Raw genomic sequence first — 22,501 nt, 5'->3', positions numbered from 1 at the left:
CTGTGTGCATTGAATTATTTAATATACAAGTTTCACAATTTGAGTTGAAATACTGAAATGAACTTTTCCATGACTATTTATTGTAATTTATTGAGATGCACCTGTGATAGCTTCTGAAATTTCAGCTTTGTCATTACAGAAATAAATTACATTTTAAAATATATTCAAATAGAATAGTAATTAATTTTTCATAAAGAAAAAACTTTCTAAACCGCTGACTCTAACATGGAACCTCACTGTATATAAAGAAGGAAATGAAAAATGGCTAAGCAAATAACTTTTAAATTGAAAGAGTAAATATATAGCTAAAGCCTGCTTGAAGCAGAGTCCTAAAGCACCTAGTTGCTACACATTAGTGTCTGCTGAAATCCCAGCTTTGGTGAGTGTGTCCTGGTATCTTATGTGATTATTGATGGCAAAATTAATCGACTCTTAGAGTGTAATGATTAGTGACTAAGTGTCTAACTATTGTTCCAACTACTTTAATTTGGATAAACTGTAGGGTCGACAGATGGGAATCTCAGAAAGTGAGTATGTCCCAGGGCATGTCCCAGTTCAGTGGTGTTATGATCCTTGACGATGCCAGAAGCCTAAGGTGATAATATCCCTGAAGGCATCATTAAACTTTATTGTGCTCTAAGAATTCTGGAAGCTGTTTGTTCCATTCAATCTACTTCACATTTTTATTCTGAATAACACTCTCAGCCAAATGGTCAAAATGTCATTTCAAATGTATAGAAAAATAATTTCCTTAAATTCTACTTTTCTATTTAAGTGAGTGTTCAGCTCCATTCATATGTGAAAAATAATATACAGCATATATGTATAGCAAAAAGGGCAACATTCCATCTAACATTCCATTTTTCCACTTGTGGTTCCTCTATTCCCATTCAGATGATATTCTGTGCTAAAGGTAATAAATCTGAGGCAGGGGTGACACAGATGAGAGAGACTTCATGGGAGCTGCCCACTGGTCGACTCTTCATTGCTCATGTGTTCCGTGGGCAGCGCGACAAGCGGAACGGATGGCTAACATTGATGGATGCCTGGGCGTTGCTCCATTATTTCACCTTTTCAAAAAGCATTTGAGAGGCAAAAGGCCAGCTGGGAGTCACCACAAGCTCCACGGCTCTGCCACATCCTCTCAGTGTCACAACCCAGGAATAAAGAGTGTGGGGAATAAAGCAAGTGGGTGTTTCTATCCCACCAATAAAATATACTGTACCAGCTGAACTAAACAGTTGATGATATGGTCAGCTGAAGCGGTACCCACAAAACTCAGCAGACTTTTTATGTAGAATTATGCAGAAATTTCTACCCAAAAAATTATTGCAGAAAACACAATAAAAATATGCAAATTCCTTCTGGGCCTTCAGCCTGAGACAAACCATGGGCACATTTTACAAATGTTAAAACTGCTGAAGTCCAAAAATATTTTGTTTATGATCATGTATCAAGGAGCTTTAAAGTTGTGGAGGGAAATGCCATCCATTTCTGCTGTGCTTTTCAGTTTCACTGTTTCTGATATGATTAGCAAGTTTTAAAAACTGCTGCTGGCTGCCCAGTGGCAGAAATAATCAGACTCTTGGGTATAACACAGATAGACACAAGGAAGACTTTGCTCCTGGTCTGTCAGTCAGGTGTTTTTTTTTTTTTTTTTTGCCAGCCTGCTGTAATACACAGTAAGCGCGTATAAACAGAGGCAGAAAACTCTAGATCTATGAGAATAAGTAAAATTAAGCATAATGATGAATCAACAGTACGACATGAATTTCTCTATGTCCTTCTCCTGCAAATGTTGTTTATGGTTTTAACTCAATTTGGAGAGGAGGAGATTGCAAAGGCCATTTCTCAGCTGCAATATCATTAGTGCAACATGACAGCAATTACACGGGACGCTTAATCCATAACGGGGGCGCAGACGGGAAACAGCACTGATAGAGATCCAAAATGTTACTGTGTCGCATTAGTAACAAGCTTTTTGCTGTCTAGAGTCAACACACAAATAGGTAGAGGAAAGTAAAGTTTTTTAGCAGTGTGAATACTTTTTCCAACAGGTAGACGTGTGACAGAATGCTATATTAGCCTACTTTATTTTTTGTCTAATTTTATTTTATAGCAGGGCAAGCTGAGGCTGTGATCAGACATGCTCTGTCTTTTTTGTCATATATAATAAACACGCTTGTTTATTTAAATAAACTATTCAACAAATAAATTAGGTTTTGAGGTAGTATTTTTTGAATCAGTAATATAAATGAGCTTTCTTGGATGTTTTGAATATAACTTAAGCACAAGTTCAATTTAATGTTAAAAGTATATTCTGGCTGTTTATAAACTACTTAAAATTCTGAGAAGCTTTAAAGTTTTAAAGTGGCTTCCCCACTGAATAATAATGTGAAGTGTTATTTCATTTAGGCAAAATTTCACTCTTCTTATGAGATGCATAGCTGCACAAGAGTGTCACAGTTTGTAGCTTCCCCTCTCTTGCCCTTACGGGTGCAACAACATCAGTATCCCAAGCTGGATTACAAGCCACATGGCCTTCTCAAATATTTATAATGTCACTTGACACACACACACAAGAACAGAAGAACTTGTCTCCTCACAGGTCCAACTCCCTAGAAACAGATCGCATTTCATGGAGAGACCTTCCAATGTAATTTCATAGTTGTTTTTAAAAACACAAATAAATAAATAAAAAGGCTTGACATTTCTATATTTATATCTCTTTAATTGATTCTCTCCACACACACATTCCCTCAGGGTATGGTAATCATGAGAGTTGATCAGGCAGAACTGCGAAACACAGCCGAGCAGTGACCCGTGCTGAGCCTCGGCTGACTGAGAGAGATAGAGACCAGCGTTATCTCATTCCCCAGTTAGTCCTTCTGTTCTCGGGAATGACATGATAAGGCTTTATTGACCACTCTGCTTTCAGCTTAGTATGGTGCAGAGGCCGTGGACAAAAGATAGTCAAAGACATGTATGCATTTATGCATGTAATGTTATTTTTTTATGATTCACCCCACATTTTGTCCTCTAAATGCTGTAAAGGTGATGTCACTGAAAGACATACATAATGAGATTACACAGCTGAATTTTCTTACTACTGCTGTAATGTTAGATTATGTGCATTTGTTTTTGCACTTGCTAAAAACACAAATTTGTGTGTCTCTCTTTGCTGTGTAGGTCTAAAACGCTGCTACACATGTGATGTCTGCAGCGTCACACTGAATTCAGTGGCACAGTATCATGCACACCTGCAGGGCTCCAAGCACCAAAACAAGTAAGTGCCAACGTGCACCTCATGCCAAAAAAAAGGCTTGTTTTTGAGGTTGTGTTTTTTACTTTATTTTTTCATTTGTGGATTATGTGTTTTGTATTTTTGATAATAGCAATAAAAAAGCTAAATGAAAATTTGTTTAAATGAATCAAATTAATCAAATTCAATATTTTGTAAATAAGTAAAATAGATGTTGTGTAAAATTTCACATGCCAATATTGATGCAGTCCATCTCAATGCATAAGGTATTTAAAGCTTCTGAAACTCCAAGAATTACCAAACCGTTGTACTTTAATATAATGAAGCAAAATGGTATGTGTATGTATATATACGGTGTCTGTGTGTGTGTGTGTGTGCGTGTGTGTGTATATATATGTGAATACTAATACAAATGGAGCACAATAGTTTCGTTTACTAGATAGATTTCCTAGAATCAATCAATCACCTTTATTTATATAGTGCTTTAAACAAAATACATTGCATCAAAGCACTGAACAACATTCATTTGGAAAACATAGATAGAAGTGATAGAAGTGGTGGTACATCTAGGTTCCAGGGCATTTTTGAAAGTTCCTTGATTGTTATTGAATTTTTGGACTGTTTTCTTTCATTTATCCCTAAAGTGGAGTTTTTTTCCCTTTGATATAATACCTCTTATGCTTGCTCACAGTCGTCCAGTCATCTGATTTGGCAGTCTGACCGTTTGTTCTGAATTTACCCCTTCTTTCAAAACTCTGCTCCAAGCGTGTTTGAAGCAATTACTCCATAATTTTGGTGCTGACCCCAGTTCCTCTGTTTACACACACATGCGGGTCATTAATCAGGCAAACATTAGGAGCACATCCAAAATTGAGATTTTAGTGAGTCAGCTGTCCATCACTTATTAAAAATCCTTCTCCGTTGCTCCTCACTAGACAAAATCTGCTGCTCTATAACTGTGAGCCCTGTAAAAAATATAAAGTAAATCCTGACTCCATCATAGCTGTCAGATGTCCAGACCTTTTATCACCTTCTGCCATCATATTGGATGTCTTCCCTGTCATGTGGTCCAGTAGCATATGTTTTGGGGCTGTACTGTTCAGCACTCTGCCTGCTGATCCTTATCCAGGTGGTTTGTTTTTTGTGTGGACCACCTCAGTGAGTTGACTGGGATACTAATGCATACTGTCACACAAACATATAGTCAAACACACAAAGCATGCTGCATATAATATGGGGCCCTATGATTTCTGTGATGCAGGATTTGGCTAAATTTGGATAAGTGTTGTACACTTAAATCACAATATGGTCTAATATTTGTGAATATTAATCAGTGAAAAGACATTAATGCTTTGTTTTGTCTACTACACGTTTGTGCTGTTTTCATCAGATAGGGTTGCTCTGATCAGGATTTTTGAGACCGATCACCGATCACAGAAAGCAGTATCTGCTGATCCGATCATGATACCGATCTTTTTAAAGCTTTCTTTTTATCATGTTGAATTATTTATAGTGAATAAATTATTCAATGCTTTTTTATTTAGCATGTACTTTTAGATTTATTTATTAAGTTGCTTAAAGGAATCATATGATGCTGCTAATAAGAACATTATTTTGTGTATTTGTTATGCTGAAATGTGTTTATGCGGTTTAAGGTAAAAAAAAAAAATGCATTATTTTTTACATACTGTACATTATTGTTTCTCCATTATGCCCCACCTTCTGAAACGCACAAGGCTTATTGGTCTGAAAAGTGAGGTGTGTTGTGATTGGCCAGCTATCCAGTGCATTTTGATTGATGAGACATAAACATTAAACCCCATTATAAACGTGATATAAACTTGATTTTTAGTCGTGTCCTCTTCTGGAAGGCCAAACAAAGTAGTTTTGCTTTCTCAACGAAACAGCGTCACACACCGCGGCATTGAGTGAGCGAAGGCTGGAGGCCTAGAGTGAGCCGTAGCCTATAGTGAGCAGAGGCTGACTTGAGAGGTGAGCCGGCTTGAGAACGGCGCGGACTGTGGATTCTACGAAGGAGCTTGCGGCAACCACATGTGTTCACGAAAAGAAGGTGTGGTTTCAGTAACCGCAGCTATTCTTGTTATTGTTAAAGCAAAAGCACTTTATTTGGTCTTCCGAAAGTAGATGCATTTAGGAATCTTTAAGATTACTTACAACAGAACAGCAACGCATTTTATGGATGACCATATTATTATTTTGAAAGATGAAGCATGCAATAATGGAAAGGGGTGTTATATTTCCAACGAGTGCTTGGAGTGTTCGGCCAATCACAATGCTCTGGGTCGGCTGACCAATCAGAGCAGACTGCGCTTGTGGAAGGAGGGACTTTGTAGAAAACGACGCGTTTGCAAGAGGCGGGGCAGAGGACCTATAGTAATGTACAGTATTTTAAAAATAATTTGTGTTTTTTGAACATTAAAGCATGTCAATATATTCTGTTACACCAAATACACAAATAATGATCTCCTAAAAAGCATCATATGACCTCTTCAAGAACTTTAAGAACTTTTAAATTATTGCCTTGTTTATCTAAAAGTGCTCTTTTCCTTTAAACCTAGCAAAAAAATCCATAGCCTATGTGTGTGTATGCATTTATGGTGTAATTACTACATGTTTGTGTCGATGCATGTTTATTATTATTGCAAACAATGCGCTGTTACTTTAATTTAGTGCATGCCATGCAGCAAAAAATAGACTCAGGACACAATCTCTGCACTGCTGCAGATGCACTGCTCTTAAACACACTGCCAGACCACATCCGTGTGTGCAGTGTGAAATCTTTAATCTGTTAAGATGAGTGCAGAAAAAATATGCACCACATACGCACTACAAACGGAGTAATGTGAACCTGGCATTATTATGTGTGTGCATGATCATGGTCTTCAGGAAAGCGTGTGAGTCTTGAATGGTTTAAACACTGGCAAGAATTAAAAATAACTTTTGTGATGATGCAAACTGCCTCAATGCAGTGACAATTCCTGTGTCGGCTGTGCAGCATGCTGCTCACTTATAGTGCAGATGCAATGTGATTTGAAGCCATAAGCATTTTGAGAGAGAAAGAGCCCATGCTGGGATTCATTCACACTGTTTATGAAATTATGTCTTACAGAAACTTTTTCAAATGACTAACAGTTATTTAATAAAGGAATATGAATTGTACCTAACCTGAAGCATTATAATTATTTCACCCGTGCCAGACAGAGACTGAGATAGTGTCACTGCATGTCATGCCAAACCTCTCTCAGCATCATTAGCTTGAAATCAGTTTTATGAGATCTGCCTTTTTAGAGACCGCAGATAAATCATGCCAAAGTGATTATCGCCAGATTGTGATCAGTAGCCGATCAATCGGAGCACCCCTTATCAAAGACACTCCACATGAACTTCATCTCTGGAGCGGCTTTGAGAGTTCACTTCACAAGCATTTAATTTGATAAAAACAATCATCAGATATACACAGAAACTCATCAACAGTATACACACACATGTACATTGAGGAAATTCACTTTGCACTCTTGGTGGGGGATGGTGAAACAAATGACCATCTTGTGTTAAGAGTATCAGTAAGTCTGCAGATCAATAGATACACTCCACATATCCTCAGACAGACTTAATCAAGCCTCCTGCCTTTTCCTTTTTTAATTCAGTCAAGCACACTCCCAGCCAACAAGCCAAATACTGTTCTCCTGCCAAATTAAGAACAACCTTATATTCAGTAATTCAGTTTAGCTCTAAGGGATGCATGCATTATCTACATTCATTAGAGTATTTTAATTTGGGGAGACACTTTTTTCTTTCTCTTAATTGAGGGCATTTATTGCTGGTGTGTGTGTGTGTGTGTGTGTGTGTATTTAAAACATTTAAACTTTGAATATATTTTAATTTAATATAATATAATTTATTCTTGTGATGTGAAAGCTGAATTTTTACCAGCCATTAATCATGTCTTCACTGTCACATGATTTTTCAGAAATCATTCTTATATGCTCATTTTGTGCTTTAATTTTGTTATTATTTAAAAAAAAGATTGTTTGATAGATATAAAGTTAAAAAGAATAGCATTTATTTTGAATTAGTAAAAAAATGATAACGTTATGAAAGATTCTGTCATTTGTGATCAATGTAATGCATCCTTGCTGAATAAAGGTAGGCCATTTCCTTCTTTCAAAAACATAAGGTGTAAGAAACCAGAAATTAATAGATGTATTAGACTTTAATGCATTTTATAGTATCATTAAAGCAAATTTAAAGCATGCATAATATGATTAGTTTAATGTTGATTTATTATTTAGGGCATCCCATAAAAATGGCTTTCCATAGCCTTTGTTGGATGAAGGTTAAGAAGGTTTGGAGTATGCTTGTGATAACACTTTAGAATAGGGAACACATAATAGTTGTTACGTTTAGTTGTTAGGTTTAGGTATGGAGTTCATCAAGGATGTGAAGTATAGTAAAGTGGAATAATGCATTAAATACAGGGTTGCAGACTAACATTTGAGAGCCGTGGCACCAATGCCACTAAGTTCTTCAGATGGTGGCGCCAGGAGCAGATTTGGTAGCAGTCATATACAGAAAATGTATATATTCCACTCTTATTAAATGTACCATTATTTTTCTAGCATATGGAACTGACCAGCTTCAGTTATTATGTGTGATTTAGTAGCAAAATAAATGAAAGTATACAATTCTGACAAAATCAGATTTCTTGAGATTTTATATTTTATAATAGAGATTTAATATTTTCAAAATCTAGAGAAAAAGTAGAAATGAATGACTAATAAGCCAATAAGTTCTCCTCTGCTGCTGTTTACTGGTTATAATTATGATTTGATATGATTTAAATTTGACATAAGTGTTTGTTTACCACAAAGTATATTTTGTTCATCCCATTAAAAACGACAAAAAAGTGAAAGTAATTGAAAAGTTCTTGAATTTTTATCTCAAAAGGTTGTACATACCCTGAAGTGAATGATATAATGCATTCTACTATTTCTACCACAACACCATGGTTTCATTTAGCGTTACCACTTCTGGTTTCCTGACGTATGTGAGCACTGAATATAACAGAGATTTCATTGCAGAATTTGAATGGTTCTCACTAGATCTCGCATTAACCTTATCATTGTGCGGCTAACTCAAACGCTTCTCACTGGATCTCGCAAGACTGTTGCATCTGTGCAGGAACAGTGTCACGAAATCAACTTTGGCTCCCGAGTAAAGCTCTTCTGAGCTTGAACAATTTTTTTTTTGCGTACGGTTTAGGTTCACTTTCATTTCGTTTGCCAGTTGTTGTTTCTCAAATGCAACAGAAATGGCAGAGCTTATGAGTTGGGCAACATGGTGGTCGTGCCAGTGCGACCGCTCACAAAAATGTATCGCACACTGGCAGAAAAAAAATGGTTGCAAAATGCAGTCTGGAGCCCTGCATTAATATGTGATTTATAAGTCAAAATAAACAGCCAATATGCTCTCAATGTGCATACTATTAAGCAACTAGTTAGTAGTGGAAATTTTTACCGTAAAAAAAAAAAAAGTGTTACCTTGTTTTCTTGATTCAGTGCGCCTCTTTATTCTTAAGTTTCTGTAAGATACACATTTTTGTAACGCTGATTATAAACACACAAGCAAGTAAACCATGATACAAGGTTTGTGTACATGTGATTTCCTGATTAACACAGAGAGGACAGATGATGAAGATACAACAGAGGCTATAGGATATGAGCAGAATAAGAAAGAGGTAAAAGACTCATTCCTCCTCCACTCCAGTATCAATAGGTCAAGCCATGGCCGACAGGCTCATTACCATCGCATCACTAGATTCCTGCCGCACCATCCATCAAATAGCTTACCAACACAGGAACAGCATGTTTACTACATACAGAATCATGCCTTTATCTCTTAATCGACAAATACACTCTTTCTCTTAACAAGTGTTCAGCCCTTCTGACTGATAACTGCAACTGTTGTCTCATAAACTATGTCTCAGAGCTGACGACATTCTGATGGAGAACCTTTATGTTACTCTTATGGATGTAAAGATTCACTAAACACACGATGTGATACCATTTACGATACTGATGTCACAAAAATGTATAAAAGTTGGCACAAATACCATTGAAATTGTATGATTTTACAAATTTTAACCACAATGAAATCTATTTTTTTTTAAACAAAGCCTTGTAGCCTTTAAGTATTAAAAAAATGTTTTATAGTAATACCTAATAATACAGATTTATTTTGACTTTCAGTCAAAATAAATTTTTCAGTCTTTCAGAGCATGTTATCAACTGCAGAAAGACGATAACAAAGACCCTCAGCTTTGACTGTTTTTCATATTGCAGTATTAATTTGGTACAAAAGTGTGTTTACTTTTAACTTAATTTGTCGCGCAAACACCTTTTTATTTAAACCCTGTCATTATTAATTTGTTTTGTAAATGTTTGCCTCAACAGACTCCCACACATGATGACTATAAATCTCAATTTACTAGCCGTCACAAACAACAACTTAAAGGTTATGAAAGTGCCCATAGAACACATCCCAGCTGAAGTGATGATTAAAGGTGCTTTTCATTACATTGAACGGTACACTGTAAGACGCCTGCCTTATAACTTCTCATCACCGCCCCCTCCCCCAGCCATCCTTTACCCCAACCGCTGCTTTTAACCCTGCTGGTTAATGAAATTCTTTCATCTGGGTCCCTCTCCTGTCCATCACATTATTCCCCCTTCAATTCTTCAGCGCAGCAACATTACAGCCAGGAGGATATGTCTCCGTGCAGCCACCTCACAGCTCTTTGATTTCACTCTCATCCTGTCTGCAACAAGCTATTTGCCTTCAATCTCGCTTGCCCCATTTTCCAAACACCATCTTGGCTGATTTGTTTGTCTCACACTTGAAGTAAGCTCCCTAGGGTAATCTTGATTTTTCGGTGTAAAATAAACATGTCTACACTCCAAGCGCCGATAAAACATGAAGCATTGATTTTGTTACAGTCTGAACAAATAGCCTAAGACAGTCTTCAAACTAAATTGTTTGCTTTTGGCATCATATTGTGATGAGGACTTCTTTTGTGTGACAGAAGATAAAAACAGACACAGAAGTGGAGCATGGAGCTTTTTATTTATTTTTAAGTTTTTTAGTTTTTTTTTTAGGTGAACAATATTTCAGTGTCACACTGTTCTTAAGTCTCATTAATCCCAATATCTTTTCACAGTAAATTCTTAATTTTACAAAAGCTTTTCCAAAACTCAGTAGCATTGACATGATTTATATCATATCGGATGTCTATAGTCTTTTGGGAAAATGAGAGCAATTTGATGAATTTAAAAACTCTCTTCTCCACTTAACTTAGATGCGCTACTTTTCTTGACAAATTACAATGTGGAGAATACAAATGTTTAATAGTGGCTGTGTTCAAAGTTCCTGGTTCAGCTGTAAATTAAAAGGATAAAATATAGCATTTACTCATGTTATGCCAAGCCTGTATGATTTACTTTCTTCTTTGTTTTTCTCTATACAATGAAAGTCATTGGGGTCCAAAGAATTTTCTGTTTTGAGTGAACTCTTTCCTCCCATCCATTCTCCAAGCCACTTATCCTTTGTACAGGCTCACACGGATGCTGGAGCTTCGTCAACTCTGCCTTAACATTTATTGGTTTGACAGGACTTTTATTCATAGCAACTCAAATATATTTTATCAGTCGGTCTATGTGTTCTCTCAAATCTTTGACCTTAGTGTTGATCGTGTCACTATCCACCAGTTAACCTACAGAAAAGTGGCTTTAAATGTGACATTGAAAAACCTGATGTAGCATTTTCAGATGACTTATTCCTTAAACATTGTACCTCATCTTGAAAAGCCACACTTTGTATAGACTTGTTTGTTTTATACAGACACGGTTGATTCATCCATTTCATTATTTCTTTGAAGAGTAAATGTGTTTCCCATCAGCATGTCAATCTGTGGGTTTGTTTTGCATTTTCTTTCCTTTTATACACAATTGGTTGTCTTGGGGAATATCAGATGAAAACTTGACCTCAGAATGCCCAGGTTTCTTTTTATGGGCTTTCTGCCTCATTTTGGAAAATACATTAAAACAGAAGTAAAGATGAGAGAGAGAAAGAACTTGAACTTGCTTTGACATGAGCTAAAATTAGACAAGAGCTGTGTACTACCTTATGAAGATATGGCTCTGACATATTATTTTCTACCTCCTCTCATTTACAGGTAGTGTTTCTACAGTTAACTATGAGCTTCAATTTTAAAAATAAAGATAACCGACTTTAGTTCCCCAAAGAATGTTCAGTTTATTCATTATTATGAATTGTTAATATTAAATGGTTATATGTCATTTCTGCCAGTGGATTGCCTCTTGGATTTTAGACTTTAAAGTTTCTAAATAAGCATCTTGGTCTGTGGAAACCAACCCCAAATAAACAGCCTCTTTATCCAACATAAAGCTTCACTTAGGAGAAAATATTATCTTATATTTTGTCTCAATGAAAACAATCTTTAATTTCTTAAAAACTATTTCAGTGTTGACTATTTAATATATACAGTAAATGACTGTAAAATGGTACAGTATCACTATAGTGGGCTGATCCATTCGGAGGACCCTACACATGAAGAGTACCATTTAACATATACAATCCTACAGTTTCTATGCAAATTGTATGCCCCAAGTGCTTCCTCCATTTTACAACACAGCTGCGATTGCAGAAGATCAGACCATGACTCTTTGAAGTCTCTATCCTGAGACACCCACCCTCCACTCAGAAGCATAATAGGGAAGCTGCTTGAGCATTGCCTTAGGAGAAGAATGAATCATCACTACTGCAGCTCACTCGCTTTCAGGGTCCTACTGCCCAATTCCTGCTCATTCAAAGGTCTGGATAATTGAAATCGCACAAGAATGACCCAGCGGTCATTCTGGTAGGAACTGAAAGGCCTCAGAATCAAAAGTACAATGTCACCGTGACATTTTATGAAAGGTTTGTGTCATTTAACATTATTTCACTCACAAAACTGAAAAAAGAAAAGAATATTGTTAAATGTATTTGTCTGAGTTGCTTTGTAAGTGAAACCACAAAACACCACACGGGCGAAAACTGGACCGTTCCGTCACATTTCAGTTCAGCACTTGAAAACAACACCAGAGGGAGGAGTGAATGGAAGGTGGGAGGGAGGAGGTGGATGGAGGTCAGCGTTGGTTTGGCAACAACAATTTCATTTGAATGTGGGATCTAAAACTGTGAAGATTATTATGTAAAATTTTGCTCCAGGCTACTTCTTTTGGCTTAATTTGGGATGTCAGCACTAAATTATTAACAACGGATGGCATGTTTAATACAGCTATTTTAAGTGGAGTGGCAACAAGTCAAACGCTGTATGACAACCTTATGATGAAGCAAGGCCTATATGATTTCTGCTGAGTAAAGGTCAGTTTGTGAGCTTGACCTGTTAAGTAATCAGAAACATTGAAAGTAAGATAAAGCTTACTTTTGTGAAACTTTTTGTGAAAAATGCAACAACGAGATTTGATTGCTTGGATTTTTTGGCTGCTGGTAAAAAAGCAAATTGCAATAAAACCTAATAAAAACACATCGAAATACACATGGGCTCTGAACTGCCCCAGCAACTGGATAAATATACACCTGTGTGTGATCACAATCTGTTTGATCTTGCTTTTTTTTTTTACTTTATTGACAAGTTCCATTGAGACCATTGCCTATCCAGGGTTTAGCTTTGTTGTACATTAAATGCACACTACATGCGTTTTTGAGGTGAAAATATTTTTTTTTATTATCGAGTGAGTACTGGCAGCTTATGTTACTTGCTCAGGCAACATTTTTCACATCCAAGTCTTTTAGGACTGACTTTCTTCTTAAAGTCAGTGGGTCTTGGTGTAAAATGACAAATCTGCTCTGATATGGTGAGCACAGGCAATCATGTGTGTACCTCAAACCACCAGATCATCCATGCAGAAGAGCTGATGAATAAAACGCTTCAACCGCAGATGGCGATAGAAAACTAAATATAAGTATATATATATATATATATATATATATATATATATATATATATATATATATATATATATATATATATATATAAGTAAGTATAGGATAAGTACAGTACTGTAGAGGTCTTTCTAGATTTTGCTGGGCTGGTTTAAAAAGATTTTGTACTGCAGAATTTATGTGAATAACCCTCTGAGGCCTGGCATTTGGAATTGAAGGATGATTTTAGTGCTGAGGCCTGAAATGCAAATTGTCCTTTGAAAAGGCATCTGGGGTATTTCATTATGGCAAAGATAAACAGTCCTCTCGCTCTCACTGTATCAAGTGACCTGAACCTCAGCACAGTCCTTCGAAATGTCACATGAAGTGGTGTTTTCGCAGGGTTTTGTGGCCGTTCTTTGGATTACGTTGGCTGCAACAATGGTGCATCAAAGATTAAGGTTGTAATTAAAGCCTGAAGTGCTATAACTGGCGCTGTTATTGCTCCATGCAATCAGTTCCAGTGCCACTCTAACCATGTGCTTAATTTAACCTAATGAGCAACAATAAAAATTCTTCATCAAATGCATTTCACCTGCCATACTTTGGTTCATGATTATATATCACATACAGTGCAAGTCTCTCATTTAACCTCCTTGATGCCTTGAGAGCTGAAAAAATTAGTTATAATTACAAAATACAGATTTTCAGTTGGATTGATGTCAGAAAATTATGTGGATTATCGTAGCATGTTCTGGGGCTACTCCAGTGTTCATATGATCTAGTAGCCTATTTAGGGTCATTGTCTCAAAACAAATAAAACCATTTATTAATCCACACTGTTAGAGATGCACAATGTCAAGGCTGATTAAAAGCAGTCTGAATTTAAGGTTAAAAGGGCTCTTGATATCATTTAATAATAGTTTTATACCTCTGAATTCCTCTGTTTTGTTATACCACCTCCATAGCTTTTACAGCTCATTATCACTTCGCTTAAGCTTGCTGACCAAGCCTTTATCTTGTTTGGTGAGTTTAGAGTGACAACCTGTTGTAAGCAACATCTGGGTACTGTAGATAACAGCGTCTTGTTCTTGCTAGTTAAATCAACAGTGCCCTCAAGTCTCTAACTTTAAGGAATGTTCTTCGAGCCTTGTCTTTAAGAACCCTTGAATTATCCGGAAAATGAAATATAGTGTCATATTTTAGACACCTGAAACTTGCAAGAATACTAGAAGACAACATGTAATGGCTTCATCCGTGAGTTGTTGACCATCCGTGAGTTTTTACCAGGTACAAAATCAGTTCAAAGCCATAGAATATTTACTGACAACCACAAGACAAATAACAGCAATTTTCCACTGTGTACCTTCTGAAGATTTTTCTTTTGCAAGGGCGATAGTCACTTATCAATATTTCAGTGTAAATATTTAACGAGATTTTAACATGGTTTACAAGATATAGAAATGATTCTGCTGGCAAATTACAGGCCTCAAGCATAATTTCCCTTTTATCTTTTACTGTGAGATCTCAACCTGTTTTTCTCTATAGCTGCATTGGTGTAGAGCATTAAAGTCAGAGTTATGGCTATGTGTAAGGGCATAACACCCTCATGTGTCTACAAAACACATTATCATCTTTTGTTCCAGCCAAATTTTTTACAGCCCTGTCATTAAAGGGGGAAATGGATGGGTTCTTCTGTGTGGAGTGTGGAGTACATTTACAGTGTTTTGACTTTAGACTTTAACTTTTAAACCTATCAGATAGAGACACCGGATTAAACACCATTCCACTTCAACCCCTGAAAGGTTTTCGGATGAAATGACAGGCTTAGTGAACATTTAAATGTTTCTACATTGAAGTGGTTCTCAGCTGCAGTGACCATAGAATCCTATTGGATCACCTGATCTTCTGAAACTTCTTTTTCTCTTTCCAGCCTAAAAAATCAGCTGTGTGTCCAGTGAACCAACAGGAAAAACAAGATGATTGGATTGATGTCAGACAAGCTGTGATCAGCTTGCCCAGGATTTTCTGCCTCTATTCTGTCCTCCCTTTCTCTCTCTCTCTCTCCTACCGACGCTGTTGTCTTACTCTCGACTTGACTGCAAAAGAAGATCCTCTTAAAGTCAGCCTTTAGTCATCCTGAACCCTTCCTCTACAGCAGCTCTCCTCCTCATGACTCGAACACAGACATCAGACTCTGAATCTCTGAGGAGATGTGACTTCATCCAGTGGCACCCATCCGCTACTTATTCTGTTTTCACGCCAGAAGTTTATATAGCTAATCTCAGTCAGTTGTTGTGTGCATGACTGAATACTGTATTCATTGTCACTTTCTCAGCTAAGCAATATTTGTCCAAAATCTGCCAAATTAATAGTTAAAAACATAACAGAGTTTAGCATAAAAAGAGAATGCACTCTATATGTCTCTCATTTTTAATGCACTATTTGTTGTTTGTGTGCGAACAATACACGTTATACAAATATCTATGTGTTTTTGGTCTATAAATATGGGCGTTTGGGGAAGGGTTCTAATGAAACAAAATGTATTAGATGTGTTTGTCGTGTGTATGTGTGATCTGTAGATAGGTGTATGATGAATGGGCGCTTGAGAATATTTGTAAGCTAATGTGAGCCTATTCAGATTTCTGCTCTGGTTTTTAATACATTTTTGACGTTTTGAACAGAATGAAGTCATACAAGTCTTCAGAAGATCAAGCAGCTAATCCTTTAAAAAGGTATTTTAAAATATAATATAGTTATTCAAAGGTCATTATTCATTTGCACTACCTGTATTTTTATCTGTTAAAGTAACAATTGGAAGATTTACTTTAAAACTGAATTTATGACCTTTTATTGCACAGCTCTATGAAATACTTAATTCTGATTAGTCAGTTTTTGCATTCCAATGTCAAATATTTCTGCATATTGTCCATTCATTTAGGTATTCTTTGCTCTGTGCTCATAGTCTGTTTCTTTATTGTCTCTACAAGTGAGAAATATAGAGTCATTTCAACCCAGATCACCTCAAAACAAAAACATGTAGATGTAAGTACAGTTACATCGTCATTATCACAAAACAAACTCTTTTAAAGTGATAAAGACACCAGACAGGGTTAATTCTTTAGTGATAATGGTCCTTATTACAGAAAGATGACCATGTTTATTCTTTCTTGCAATCAAGAAATAGCTAAATCTCTTAAATGACTCTTAAAACATTTTTATCAAGGCCAGATCTTTAGATCTAAACATGACATATTTAGCCAAGTGTGGTCGGACTTAATCGGTCATAATGTATATTGAGGTTTTAATATAAGAGCAATTCAGTGCACAAACAATCACCGCTCTTTCACAAAGATGGAAGTATCAATTTATGCATTGTTTCATTGGAACTAGTGTGTGTTCCCTTTAAGAGAGCAACTTCCTGTTCTCTCCCTCTTTGTGCTCTGGGTCATGTGATCAACGGTGTCTGAAACAAAAATAAAAGGCACTTCAAATCACTTCCGTTACACTGTTTTGATTTCTAACCTCTTTTGTTATGTAATGCACAGTAGATATGCTCAGTGGTTTATTTCTCGGTGGGACATCATTATTTCCCAATTTGAGCAGCAAGGAGTGGCACAGGTTCATAATTCACTCTGCAGCGAGCATAAGCCTTCATCAAATGTAATTAACATTTAGACGTCCCATTTCTGACACTAATTATCCTGCAGCATGACATGAAATTGCCTGCCAGAACCCCGCTCTGCTTCCGATACTTTACCTTTGATAATAAAAAACAATCAGCTGTTACTCTTTTCTATCCTCCTTTTCCTCTCAAAGGACCGATATTCAGACAGCCATGTTCATTCCAAGCACCTCTCCACCTTCAGACTCTTTGCGAGTCAAAGCTATTTATCTGTTAATGAACTTTTCTAATGAAACATTCCAATGCTGTGCCCCCCTTTCATGCATTCTGACCCGTAGAGATAGATTATTCTAATTAAGTGATGCCGGCAATGGCAGCACCTCATCAGAAGGCCCAAGTCATTAATTCTGCTCATGAGGAAATTTTTATAATGGAATATTAATGGAGAATTCTCCCAAAAGTGAACTGACTGTGTGAAGATGTTAAAGTAGAATGACAGTGTGTAAGAAAGCAGCCATGTCCATCCCAAAAGAGTCCTGCTGTGACTGGCCTGACTTTCAGTCTCACTCAGGTGTACAGAGCTATCTAAGTCTGCCCGATTGTTATTTTTGGTATACAGGTAAGTGCCTTTTAGACCCCATAGACCGCATCTCACCAAAGCCATAAATAATCCATTGCTCCAAGAACCTCTTCTTTGCACTTGTGCTGGAAAAGCAGATCCATAGGAGGCCTGTATCAATCGGAGTATCTGTTTTTCCACATATGTGTTTTCATAGGATATCCACATTGTGTAGAGCTAACAAATAACAGGAAGTCAAAGCAAGTCAACAGTGAATGCCTGTGACTGTGTATAATGTGCATAATGTAAACAATCTTCCAAAACCATAAGATGGTTTTTCACTACCAAATAACTGCATGTGAGCAGGTAGTTTGAAAACAAGACCCAAAGTGTCTGCTGGTGCATAGCAACAAGAATGGCCTGAGATACCAGGTGATGGAAGTCACTTATGATTATACCTAATTTTGCTATGTTTGATTGCAACATATAATAATTGGTGTTAATAGTGTTGATTGTCTGTTAGATTACGTCTTTAATTGATTTTTCCATAAATTTCGGCCATATGTACATTAACTGACAGTCACCACTGATAAGCTACTACTCAATATATTGTATAAACGTTATTTTCTGTAACGCTGCTTTGCAACCATTTGTACTGTGAAAAGCGCTATTTTATTTATTGTAAAATAAAAATATTTCTAGCAAATAGAAAAATAAACTTGAAAAAGATCATTCTTTGGTCAGGTGAAAACTAACGGTAAATATAAATTAAAAATAATAATTTTGGAATCTTGTTTCCACTGTAAATTACAATTTCCATTTAAAACTTTAATGCTATTAAAATTCATTTTTTTCCCTAAAAAGTTTCTGAAAAATCCAAGCCATCAGAAATGAACATGAATCTAGTTTTTAATTATTCATTAATATTTTTTTCCCTTTATGCATAAATTCATTATGAATAAAACCCAGAGGGGTTGTGAGGGAACTGCAGGGGGTTGCAAAGATAAAAAGAGCTTATATTTAATGAAATCATAAAAAAGTCAAATTAAAATTATTAGATTTAAAATAAAACATCTAAATAACACAATTATTAAAATGATGAAAAATTAATATATAACTATATATATATATATATATATATATATATATTTATTAACCGTGTTGCGTGATCATTAACCAATTTCAGAAAAAAAGTTTCAAAAAAGCATATTTGTAGATAATCTCCATACAGAATAGGATATTTCATTGGTCCAATCATGTAAACTGCCTTAAGACTCCGACAAGACACCTGATACTTATTGACACCCACATCTTATCCAGAAAAATTGGTTTTGATTGTTCCTACACGGAAATCATGCTTAACAACGAACCATAATGCTCATACGTAATCACAGAGCGTAAATGGAATGAGTCATATAGAGTAGGTTTATAAAAGAGGAAAGAGCGGAATAGATTAGCTGCTGTCTGTTCCAGTTAGGTCTAGCATGTCTGAAGCCCCGGCTTTAGCCAGTGGGAGACGTCCAGGTTGTCAAGGTACATCCATCCGGACAGTCTCCCACATTGCCCCTGTGCGGTTCTATCCTTTGCGGCAGTATAGTGGTTATTTGCTTTTAGAGTGTGTGTTTGTAAACAGCTCAATCTCTCTCTCTCTCTCTCTCATCTCTGACATTACTATGCTGTGGGCAGAGGGGGTGGAATGTCTGTCAGTGTATGTTAGTTCACCACCACCAGCCAGAGCCGGCAGTCAGAGGCTAAACCGGAGCAATGTTTCTGCTGCTGTTGTGCCAGTCAGCATCACACAGCTCCTGAGAGCCAGAGCCGTTCACCCTGGCACCAATATACTCAGCTCAGGGTCGCCTTCAGGAGACTTAGTTTAACCCCGTTCCCCCAAGGTTTTCCATGACTGTCCGTAACTCCAAAAACCATCAACAAGGTAGTTATTTCGTAATGTGAGGAAGCACAGGGAACTAAATTGTCCTGAGTAGCAGATATTTTGTTCTGTGGCTTTCTAACATGCATTAATAATCTTTTTAATGCTCCACCAGACCACAGTTTATTCAGGATGAAATGCTCTGCACAACAACATTACGAAGCTGAATTGCTAAATTATGTAAATGAAGAACCAATCATGTGTTCACTTTTAGCTACTTGTGATGGAGAACAAGAAAGCATGTCTGAAAAACATGAAGATTTAACTATTTGTGTTAAATTTGTACAATTACTTCACATATTAGTAATAAATTTGTTTCGGTCCTAAATAGGAGTTACTCATTAAACCGATTCGTCCATAAAATGTATGTTTTATAGTATGAATGTGTATGTGGTACAAATGACATCCAGATGAAATCCATCAAGCTGTCGTTATTACATGACCTGTGGTGTTCACTGCCATTCACAACTCCTCTCCTGTGGGCTCATTGGATGGTAAAGTGATGCACTGGATGCACATTTTGTAATTTTGCTGATAGTTGGTCATCCATGTACAGTTTGCATATGGTGTTGTAAAAATACAAAACACCCCCTTTTTTACCTTCTATGTTGTAGGGATGTGTGCATATTCAGATGCAACCAGTCTTTACGAGTGAATCCATTACGCAATAGATATACTCAAAACACTAATTCTGGAACAAACCACTATGTGTTGCTAACTAAAATAGTAAATAAAATTACAGTATTTTGCTGATTATTTTATTATTTCGGTTATTCTTTCTTTTAATTACAGTATTGCAGTTTATGGAAATGTTTTTACCATAGTCAACATGATTTCATCATTTGAATTTTAGCGTACGGAAGAAGTAACTCTGGTTGAAAAATGTTTTAATTGCTGTGCAGACCAGACTACACTGGCAGTCCACAGAAGTTCAGCGCTACCAAATAAATCATGAGTGCAAAACCCTAAAATGATCCAGAATTCTTTCCTCTGCACTGATTTCATAACTCGCATTACTCACTCATAATCACTTAGTGAAAAACATTCAGCTTAGTCTATGAAACTTTTCTTCAAGCTTTAGAGAATAAATAAATCCATTCATCCATTATTCAGTAGTTCGAAGGCCAGCAGCTACTCCAGACTGCAACTGCTCTTCCTTCTCCTCATTGCCCTTTCCATCATCCCTGCTGGATCAGTCTTGCACAAACTCAAGCTGCAGTGGATCTCTGTATAATATATCCCAGTTCATATCAGGATTAATTGAAGAAGAGCACAAGACATTTCACAAGCTGTTATTGCAGGAGTATAATAGAGGCCTCAAATCAAGGTCAAGCTATCTGTCTGCTTAAGTATTCCACTCTTAGCATTCAAGAACAGAGTCACCTAAAGGTAAAATACAATCGCAACCTTTAATTTTTCAATTTATGAAGGCCATAATTCTGCACAGCATCATTTATGTGCAAGTTTCAGCTGTCAGCTCGAGCTGCTTGTGCTGTGCTGGTGTTCAGAACTTTACATATCTAAAAGCATAGCCTATATTTTTAATTCCACTTCACTTTATCTGTATTTTTTTCAATACTTTAATGCATCTACTGTATGTGCTTAGATGAACATCGAGCACAGGGTAACAGAACAAAGGTTTTGTAGACTTTAATAATTCACTCATATTCCTTAAGTCATGAATCTTTGAGACACAATAAATCATTATTTTTCAGCAAAATGAAGGTCTACTTACATCAGAAAAATCCTAGTATAGTGTATGCTGCAAAAACTGTAATTTCTCATGCACATATATATCTAGTGCATCTTCTCTATCACACCTCCATCTAGTTATACTGTCACAAAGCCTTAAAGGAGTACTTCACCCAAAAATGATAATTTGCTAAAAATTGACTCAGCCTCAGGCCATCCAAGATGTAGATGAGTTTGTTTGTTCATTGGAACAGATCTGGATAAATTCATCATTACATCACTTGCTCACCAATGGATCCTCTGCAATGAATGGGTACCATCAAAACGAGTCTAATAAAAACATCACAAAAATTCACAAGCAATCCACATGACAACATCTTGTGAAAAATGAAAAGCTGCGTGTTTGTAAGAAACAAATCAATCATTAGGACATTCCTAACTTAAAAAGTTGCTTCTGGCTTGAATACGTGCCCTCTAATATTGCTTTGTTCAATGAAAAGTTGTCTCATCTGAATCAGGAGAGAAATATGGACAGATCAAACACAGTTTACAAGCAAAAACAGTTACAAACAGTTACAAACAAATACTGTATGTCAGTGGATTTTGAATGTGAGAGGACTACAAAGGATGGATTTTTCTACTGTAGGAAGCGTTATTAAAGACTAATTTGGAGTATTTTTACCAAACATTATGGCATAATGTTGGTTTATTGAGTTAAATTAGATACAGTGTGTGTAACTTGTTTGACTTCAGCTCCTTTGGAAAGGTTGGTTGCAGGCAGCCCAGGCAGAGCTTTGAAACATTTGTGTGGGATGTATTTTTACATACATTAATAGGACACACACAGACAGTATATAAATGTATAATGTAAAATTATATTTGGCTTAGCATTCTCTATAGAGGGCTTTTGACCTTGGTGAAGGACATTTGCAGTTTTTGTAAATTATCCCAGCTGGACACTCAAATGCCCACCGGGATTAACATTTTAAAATTGAACATTTTCATGAATAATAGAAGTAGTCAGCATCAGCTACACCTGACCTGCTGTAATTTCACTACCAGCATATAATATTCTGTGAATAAACCTGCGCCTCATCATATCAGGGCAAGATTTGCATATGTCTTCAGAGAAAGAGGAAATTTTCATTAATATGAAATCTACCATTAATTTAAAACAGATGCTCCATCTCTACCAGACTCATACCGTGGTTCACAGCCCTTCATTCACATCTGGATTCTCTCCAGTAATCTACAGATACTGTAAATATGTATGGTGACACAAAAATATGTTATTAGTGTGTCATGTTGGCCGGGTGATTATGAATTCCACAAACTGAATTTCACTGAAATTAAGATGCCATATGCTCATGCTTTAGTTATTAAAAGCCATTTAACTGATGCATAACAAAT

The 22,501-nt window shown here is 36.4% G+C and overlaps 1 protein-coding gene across 1 annotated transcript in view; it reads left to right on the top strand.

The window, feature by feature from the left end:
* The window catches only part of LOC127958023 (zinc finger matrin-type protein 4-like), a 76,308-nt gene extending 59,526 nt beyond the window's left edge, over positions 1-16,782 (top strand). Inside the window, exons 6-7 of the mRNA XM_052556805.1 lie at positions 3,190-3,286; positions 15,219-16,782. Of these exons, the coding sequence (XP_052412765.1) occupies positions 3,190-3,286; positions 15,219-15,246 (125 nt within the window). The 3' untranslated portion in view covers positions 15,247-16,782. The remainder of the gene's footprint in view (positions 1-3,189; positions 3,287-15,218) is intronic.
* Positions 16,783-22,501: the final 5,719 nt, after the last annotated feature.

Source organism: Carassius gibelio, chromosome B5 (genome assembly GCF_023724105.1).
Source record: "Carassius gibelio isolate Cgi1373 ecotype wild population from Czech Republic chromosome B5, carGib1.2-hapl.c, whole genome shotgun sequence".
Classification (NCBI taxonomy): domain Eukaryota; kingdom Metazoa; phylum Chordata; class Actinopteri; order Cypriniformes; family Cyprinidae; genus Carassius; species Carassius gibelio.
This window is presented reverse-complemented; position numbering and strand designations above follow the sequence as displayed.